General features: G+C 35.9%; 1 protein-coding gene across 4 annotated transcripts in view; it reads left to right on the forward strand.

The window, feature by feature from the left end:
• The window catches only part of MED12L (mediator complex subunit 12L), a 191,333-nt gene extending 181,979 nt beyond the window's left edge, over nt 1–9,354 (forward strand). For all 4 annotated transcript variants that reach the window (XM_032225905.1, XM_032225902.1, XM_032225903.1 and 1 more), the window contains 2 exons: nt 5,715–5,796; nt 8,416–9,354. In XM_032225905.1, the coding sequence (XP_032081796.1) occupies nt 5,715–5,796; nt 8,416–8,468 (135 nt within the window). In that variant the 3' untranslated portion in view covers nt 8,469–9,354. The remainder of the gene's footprint in view (nt 1–5,714; nt 5,797–8,415) is intronic.
• The last annotated feature ends 370 nt before the right edge of the window (nt 9,355–9,724 follow it).

Below are 9,724 nucleotides of genomic sequence, written 5' to 3' on the forward strand. Positions count from 1 at the left end.
GGACTTCTTCCACAATAGAGAAAGTCATAGGGTTTAAACTAGCATGTCCCACTAATTACTGCTATTTGTTTCCATGTTCTTGGAGAAAGGTGGAATTGATATAAGAAGACACTCACAATAATAAGAGTGAAGTGGCTTTGAATGTCTATTTCTGTCTCTTGTGTAAAAAATTAGGCTACTCTATAGTATGATCTCTGTAAATTTTCTAATGGGGTAATTATTGTTTGGAATATTACCCATATAATGCTTCCCATATTTAGGAAGTAGATATTTTTCTGAAACATTGTGATAGTAACTGTGTATATATATTTAATGCTTGTGCAAATACTCCATCTAGTGGATTAGGTATCTTTGAATTTCACTACTAGTCTGATTGAAATCAAATTTATTGCTGCTAAAAATGTGTTTAATTTGAACAATGATCATCAACCTCCTGATGAACTGTGTTATAATACTGCTGCCCTCTGCCCGCTATGCTTGATAATTTCTACTTCCACTGAAAAAGACTTATTTGTACTACTTCTTTTAGAGGGTTAGATTAATTTATTTAAAAGTTCTCAGGAGAGGTGCAGGAGACTTTTTCAGAGGAGGTCTATTTGCTTTTTCACTTTGTAAATGTTCCATGTGCCCTTATTATTGAGAGTAACGCAATTATCTTTTCTACAACTTTAGCACTTTATAGAATAAACAGCACAATGGTAAGATCCTTATGTGATCACCTGGCTATTCCAAGAAGTACTAAAGTTATAGAAAAAAAAAAAGCTAGCCATTTGTGCTCCAAATACTTAGGGAACATTTTTAAGGATCCATTCTCTTTAGTCAAATATTGTGCAGCAACATTCAACTTCTTCTATCAATTTATTGAAAATGTCTTTGTTTCATTTTGCTTTAAATTTCTCACAGAGATCTAAACAAATGAATTTAGACGCTGTGTTAATAAATTTTATTTATTTTGATTTAGAGGATCGGTTGAGAAGCATTTATGCTTCTGAATAAGAAAAGGGTAATTTAACTATAAAAATCATGATTTTGTTTTTGTTTTGCCAAAATACACATCTGGGAACAGTTGCTTAATTTCTAAAGCAAGAGACAAGTATCCACATTAACATATTGCCTTCACATTTCATAAATGGCCAGAAATTTCCTTTTTGAACTTTCCAAAGGAAATAACCTTTAGAATTCCAGTTTTAGTCTATTGGAACGAAGTCAGAAGATACTTGCATTATGGAAACCTGAATGTTTCAAAGAGAGAATGTCTTGTAGCAATAGCAATAGCAGTTAGACTTATATACCGCTTCATAGGGCTTTCAGCCCTCTCTAAGTGGTTTACAGAGTCAGCATATCGCCCCCACAGTCTGGGTCCTCATTTCACCTACCTCGGAAGGATGGAAGGCTGAGTCAACCTTGAGCCGGTGAGATTAGAACCGCTGAACTGCAGATAACACTCAGCTGAAGTGGCCTGCAGTACTGCACCCTAACCACTGCGCCACCTCTGCTCTTTTTTTGTAGAATAGAACACAAGTTGATAAGCACATCATTTAGATGATAGCCCCATTATTGCCAGAAAAGGTGGCAGATCAGAGTCTTTTTTGTGCAAAGCTGATAATGAGGTTGCTAAAACAGTACTTACTTTCAAACAGATGGCTAAACACATCTATTGGTTCTATTGGCACACAGATGGCCCTAACTAGCTATTAAAACTTGGCTCCTCTCCAGCCACTGTCCATATTAAGAGCAATGATTGATGGATGCTTTTTCTCTCCAGCAGTTAAATGAGCTATGCAGAAAACAGGAGAGAATCACTTCTGGTTTTCCCACTGAGGCACAATAAGACCACCTATGTAGACAGAGGAAACCATGCCAGCATACTATGTGCTGCCTCACAGATCAGGAAAGCATGTTAAATAGGCAATCTGGATGCACTCTTATCAATTGAACAAAAATTGCAGAAAGCACTACTGATTAATAGTGCTCTTCCAAATCCTCATCCCGCCACCCAAGTTCTGAATGTTCAAATGTTGCACCTTCTGAATATATTGAATGTTAGAGCCGAGGTGGCGCAGTGGTTAAATGCAGCACTGCAGGCTACTGCTAGATCAGCAGTTCAGCGGTTCAAATCTCACCGGCTCAGGGTTGACTCAGCCTTCCATCCTTCTGAGGTGGGTAAAATGAGGACCCGGATTGTTGGGGGCAATATGCTGACTCTCTGTAAACCGCTTAGAGAGGGCTGAAAGCCCTATGAAGCGGTATATAAGTCTACTGCTATTGCTATTGCTATTGCTAAAGATCATTTATGCAGTTTCCTTAGTATCTAGATGCTTCTGAGTTTCACATTGAGTTTTGCGATACCACATATTCTGTCACACAAAACATTCATCATTCACATCCTAAAATAATGAATAGCAACAGTCACAATATTTATTTTTTGCTGGGGTCATTTAAATGCCTGGCAGTCATAGTCAAATTCAAATTTCAATAACTAGCAACTTCAGGTAACTTTATGTTAAAATATGGCTTTAAAGTCCACAATTCAAGTATGAAGCAGAGACTGCGATTTTTCAAGAATTTTCTTCTTTTACGATTTTATTACCTGTATTAGGGATGAAAGAGAGCTTTTATCCCTAATTGAACTCTTCAGTTAGTTGTTATGTTCACTTAGTATCCTGATACACTAAATTTTGTGGAGTTTACTTTGTTTTGAGAATACCAATGTGTTTTGGCAGGCAAGAAATTAAAATCACGCTAGTGCAACACTGGGGCCTTTCTAGCCAATCTGTGGGCATGTTATCCGCCCCCCCCCCTATTTTCTGAGACCATAACATAATTGCATTTGATTTAAATTACAAGACTAGATATTATTTTCATTTATCTTAATTCTTCTATCATTTAAATATTTATTTTGATTATTCTGTAAATTTATATCTAGATTTTTATAGCTAAGCATGATAACTAGAAGTGTGTGTGTGTGTGTGTGTGTGTGCATAAAATCAACTTTCTGTTATATAAGTTTTAGTTTGACTTTTTTCACAGCAGATTACATTTTAAAAAACTAATTTAAGAATCGGGTGTTAATATTTAAGAGAAAATATTGAAATGTAGCTGAATAGTTTTGATTATTAAAATGCCTTAACCATTTAGAGCCGAGGTGGCGCAGTGGTTAAATGCAGCACTGCAGGCTACTTCAGCTGACTGCAGTTCTGCAGTTCGGCTGTTCAAATCTCACCGGCTCAGGGTTGACTCAGCCTTCCATCCTTCCGAGGTGGGTAAAATGAGGACCCGGATTGTTGTTGGGGGCAATATGCTGACTCTGTAAACCGCTTAGAGAGGGCTGAAAGCCCTATGAAGCGGTATATAAGTCTAACTGCTATTGCTATTGCTATTTAACAGGGGATTAGACATAAAGATAAAAAAGAAGGGAAAAAATAAAACTGCTATTTTTTTCTGACATGTACACCTGATAACTTATCTCAAAAGATTTAATATTTTTTCCCTATCACACTCCGAGAGCACATTTTGGCTAATCTACTCTAAACTCCTCTTAGATCATAAGAATCTATCAAATATCCTGGATAACATTGTTTAGCATTTTTTCCAGGATTTTATGAGTTTAATTTTAGTCTTTAAAGTGCATTTGGCTTTAATAAATACAGACAAGTCCAAAATGAGTTGGCTTGAGCGTTTTAGGATTTCCTGTTCATTTTCGGTTTTGAGTGTAAGGGCAGTTCTGACTTATAGTTAACAGATGCTGCTATTCTATCTATGTCATAACCTGTAATATTTTCACCTGATTCATACAGTCATTAAGAAAATAATACAAATCAAAAGTTTTACCATTTAGCACAGGGTTCACAACCCACAGGCTACATGCACTTCACCCAAATTGTGAAATGACAATATATTTACATAAAACATAGCTTCACTGCACAGTTTTGACTGCATTGAAAACATATGAATTGGTGCCAAAATTACCCTAGTATATATTTTGGATTATTAAATTATGGCACTTTGTATAAACAAACATTATTAAGATAAATATCAATTATTTGTGAGAATTCTAGCATAAAGGGTAACCATTCTAACAAATTAACATTTAAGAAATTCAAATAATATGAACGGTGCTTCTTAATATCTTGAGATGAGTTTAATGTATCAAAAAACTCTACTTTATTGGACATGCATATTTTATAAATTATCTGTCCATTTCATTATGTTGGAAAAGCGAAGTCCAGGTAGTCCTTGACTTATCACCATTATGGAGTCCGGAATTGTTGCTTTTAGTGCAGTCATAAAGCAAGATACCATGTGACTGCATCATTTAGCAATCACAAATTCTGGTTGCTGTTCTTAGGGATTGTTAACTGAGTACCACCTTGTGGATTGTTAACTGAGTACCACCTTGAACAAATGGGGTTATCTGGTAGCTTCTGCCTTTTGCAACTGTGGTGACATGCAGACAACATATGTGACAACTCCTAATACTGAGAAAAGGCGGGGAGCACATTCCATGCATACCTTCAGCTAGAGTCAGATCTCAGATTACCACAGCAGACTTGGGAGGGGTTCACCTCATTGGGGAATGTGATTTATGTGATTTATGACACAGACTGAGGGGAGGAAAGGAACAAGGGTAAAGTTCAGCTATAATTCACATAAGGCTAAGATCTGAATGTGAAAAAAGGCATTGCCAAAATGCTCCTAATAAATGACTGGTTTTCTTTTGAAATTTGACTCAAGGCTCATGAATCAATTAGGACATTTGTTGGAAATCTGACAATATGGATACTACCTCCCCTTTGTGTCCTGATCAGGGTATACTTGAGGACTTAATGGCAGCATGAAAGATCGCAATTAGCAGCCTATCATGGTCACATGACCATATTTTATGATGGTTGTGCCAGAACATGGTACTTATCTCCATTTTTATTTATTTGTTTGTTTATATCCCGCCTTTATTAGTTTCACAAATAATTCAAGGTTGAAAACATATCCGTATTTCTAGCCAGGTGCCTTAACCACTAGACCAAAACTGGCTCTTTATTTTGTGTGTGTGTGTGTGTGTGTGTGTGTGTGTTAATTATAATGGTTTCAATGAAAAAAACATTGGTTTATTTAACAAATACTATATATGTTTTTTATGACCACTGCAGACAGGTTATAAAATTGTACTATTCAATATGTTTTACAGCTGTCACAGATGGCAGTTCCATTATGGTTATAAATCAAGGACTACCTGCATTTGTGCCACTTGTCCTATACTGCTACTTCCCTTAGCTTTATTTCAACATTCTGTAGCTGTGTAACTGAGATATTGAGACTGTGTATTTCTGTTATTTTATTACTTGTTAGTAGTGATGGTGAATGAGAATGAGCAAATCTGGCAAGTTTGACTCTGTTCAGTTGGTCATTTGTTCAATAAACGATTTGATTTAAGAAGGTAAATTATAATAGCTACTAAAAGAGTTTCGGTTATCTTGAAAACATTTGATATTTATATTTCTAAAAATTCAAGTCTTCAAACCCCTAAAGACTTTGAAGAGGATCCTTAGTGGAGGAAAAAAAAACCTTTTTGGTTAGGGATATATATTTGCCAGAGAAAAAAGTCCATAGGAAATGAGCACTTTCTCATTACTTTCCCAAGAAACAAGAGATTAGGAAGACAATATACATGTCTCTGTGAGTAATTTGCTAATTTTTTCTGATGTTGAATATTGCAGTTCCCAAGACAAGGTTTGCAGCAGACACAGCAGCAACAACAAACAGCTGCTCTAGTCAGACAACTCCAAAAACAGCTGTCAAGTAAGTATGTAGCATTAGATAAAGATTCTTTTCTGCTTCTTTCCATCTGGGGTTTTGCATATTTGGAAAACAGTTAACTGCCAACTCATTATGGTTAAATAATAAATCTGGCTATCATTGCTGGAGAGTAAAAGAATGTTGTTAGTGATAAAGCCCCTATCTTACAAACTAGATGTATGGACACTGCTGTTTAGTAAGAATGTTTTAAATATTGTATTTCAGCTTATTTGTCATGGATTGGTGGTCAACCTACTTGCATATAAAATTTATTTTCATATGGTTGTTAAAAAAATGGATGGAGATCTACTCATATACATTCAAGATTATGTAGCTAACTAGCTAACCAACCAATAATATAAGGAATTAATATATTTATTACAGACCTATATACTGACCTATTACAAGGCTCTAGACAATTTACAGAAGTAAAATCTCCAATAAAACAATCTGTTACTGAACCCAACAAGCCGAAGGTTTTCCAGTTCAAATCCAAACCATCAATAGATTCTAAATGCCTGTCTAAATAAGATCATTTTTAGAACTTTGCAGAACTCCAACAGGCTGAGAGTTGATCTATCTCAGGGTCAAGCTTTTTCATAATTCCGGAGCTGTCACTTAAAATATGTGTTTCCAGTCTTGACTCATTGTGACACAGAGATCCCAAATATCTTCTGTCAGAATGTTTATACAGGATGGGTAGATTTTGACCATGGCAGGCAGTGTGTCAAGATATATAAATGACATATGTGTTAACACTAGTAATTTGGACTTGGAAAATCTATTGGCAATTATTCCTGTGAGGCAATTGTAGAGCATTCATAAGCAGCCTTATTGTGAACCAAGTTTCCATAGTTGTTTTCAAATAGTTTCAAGGGCAGTCCCAGGTAAAGAGCAATATAGTAGCCTAAGCATGAGGTAAGAAAGATGTTAGATACAGGTGCCAAGGCTATTTCAGTTCAAGAGAAATCATAACTATACATCAGGCAAAGCTGAACAATGTCCCCCCCACAAGCTGTAGGCTTTATGTGTTGCTTAAGTACAAGCCATGAGTGAACCCTCAAGTTACAGACTTGTTCCTTCAGGGGGAATGAGACCCATCAAACAAACATGCTTGGCTGTTTATACATGAAAAGAATTTATTGCAAATAGATGTTTTATTTATTTGGCAGGTGGGAGGGGTTGTAAGCTGCCCAGGATTTAGTACAAGAGGGTTGGCTATTTAAGTGTTTTAAATAAATAAATTATATTCAAGCTGGTTTTGTAACATCTAGTTGCTTATAGCTTCCAAACATTAAATAAAGATCTCCATAGTATCTCTTGTCCAGCCACAGGTCAATTTGTATCATTATCATATTGATGATAGCCTTACCTCATATCACAGGATGCTCTCACCCAAACACATATATTTTCATATAGAAGCCTAATAACATATTATCAAATGTTAAGTCCTGTAGCACTTATCATGGAGAAGCCAAAGACTAGACTATTCCCCATTAATCCATTGGAAACCATCAGTGTCCGCAACTCTTACAGGTTTTTCAGAAGGATACAATGATTAATGCTGTTGAATCCCATAGGATTAGAAAGGGTACATTCCAATCAGATCCTAATGAAGATCAACCATAAGAGCGACAATGTAGCTTCAGTCCCAAGTTCAAATTTGAATCTGAAGGAAAGGATTCAAATGGTGCATTTCATCAAGAATCCTTTGAAGCTAATACCTTACCAGATTTTCAAAATCCTCTTCAAGGAAGCATTCATCATCTCCCAAAGTAGGTGGCGAAGGCATGGATGGGTATGTTCTGTGATGGAACTACCTACCAATCAATTGGGGAGACAAATTCTCAATGACTCTTAAAGCCCTGGATTGTCAAATCTATAATATACCAGAGGTGGACCAGTCTAAATTAGTTATCCATCCTTTCAGAGATTAAAGACTCTAATCATTCATATGTTGAATCAGAAAATGACCAGACCATGACAAAAGACTTCCATCTTCATGCCTCATCTGTTCTGAAATATGGACAAGAAGCAATATATGACCTTCTGTATAAATTGGAACAGAGATCACCTTAGCCAAACTCATGCTTGCCATGGGAGTCATGAAATATTAAGTTCATTCAAAAACAACTTCCACCTTGAGAAATTCCAACAGAAGGATCACACCATAGCTTATTCCTGCAATCCAAATATACTCACACTTGGTCCTCTGGAGAACAGCACCTTTGGTTATTGCCAAATGTTTTCGTATTTTGCCTTTAGTCCTTTATTAGCCATTAGTTTCCCATAGCCTTAAGTGATAGGAGAGGTATATGAGCAGTATGAAGATTTTATGAGGTGAGTGAAACCAGAACACTGCGTTTCTTAAAAAAATAAACTAATAAAAAGAGCTTCAGAAAAAAAAATCCAGTTCCTTAGAATTCAAAATATATACATTGCCCCATACACGTGCCTTTGAATAATCATTATTTGAATTTTAGGCATGTAAAGTTCATGTCTGTTTCAAACTAAGGCTTTCGATATTTCCCCCCACAATTGTTACCTGGAAATACATTTTGACCTGCTGTATGGGATTTTAATTTGATGACATTACACCATTTTTATGTTTTTGCTCCTTAGGTAACCAGCCCCAGCAAGGTATGAATCCGTACAGTCATCTTCCACACTTCTGAAACTGAAAAATGTCAGGAAGAGAAAGTATTTGCACTGAAGAACAGGGAGAGCGGAATTTGTTGCACTAATTACTCTCACCATTTGTCTGCGTGTGTGTTGCCAATAATGTGAATATGTAAGAAATAGAAGATTTTATGTTATCATTTTGCCCGTAGCAAATTACAGAAATATAAATTATGTGGGACTTAACCTGCGGCTGCAAAATATATGGATTTGGTGCTTGACTATTTCTTTTTTGTGCAAAAAAAAGTTTTTCTAAATAATTAATACTGTGCTGGACCAAATGCTGACTAAAAAGACACCTTTATTTATTTGTTTATTTATATATTTATTAATTATTTTCCCCTCATTTGCTAATTTTTGGTTGTGTGTATATTTATATAGGAATGGCATATATTTTTTTCATGTCCTATGCTAAGCACATTGGGTTCCAAATGGACTCCACAGTTCTTGATCTGCAGCCATAATTTAACCCTAATAAAATTGCTAAATTTATTTTTCAGTGATGACATGCAAAGAATCAAAATGTGATTTCAAAGCCTCAATTATCACTGTGCATCTTACTTCGAGGGGAAGGGGAGGAATTGTTAGCTGGTGTTGGAGATGTCACAGCTGATTTCAGGCTATAACCTAGTACAGCAGTGGTTCCCAAACTTGGGAACCAACAAAGCAGAGCTGGCTGGAGAATTCTGGGAGTTGAAGTCCACAAGTCTTAAAGTTGCCAAGTTTGGAAACCACTGTAGTACAGGGTGATTACTATCCAAATCCATTCACTGCTAACATTTGTGTGATGTAAATTATGCCCTTTCTTTAAAGAATTACAGCTTGCACCTTTAGATACTGTAGGTAAGAAGCATTATTTCTTTCAGATTGCTTCCTCTGTTTTCAGAGAACATACTCCTAGGGTTTTCACTAGATAGCTCACTAGATATTAAAATGGCCTTTTGCTATTTTGTAGTCTATGAATGATCCAAAATAATTCCAAGAACTACAATTTTTCAATAGGTAATAGGATTCTGACTACCATGTTATGATTAAAGCTCTCTCTAGTAATTGGAGCATTCAACATGCCAGAGAATGTATATGTGTGTTTCTGTAGGAAGCATACATGCATGCATGCATATGTGCACATATGGACATATGCATGCATGTGCGTGTATGTGTGAAGGTATATATCTATATGCATGTTTTCATAGATGAGAAATATTCTATAAATAGGAACCCTGTCCTATATTTTAACATGTCATAGACTGTT

This window comes from Thamnophis elegans, chromosome 10, assembly GCF_009769535.1.
Source record: "Thamnophis elegans isolate rThaEle1 chromosome 10, rThaEle1.pri, whole genome shotgun sequence".
Lineage (NCBI taxonomy): Eukaryota > Metazoa > Chordata > Lepidosauria > Squamata > Colubridae > Thamnophis > Thamnophis elegans.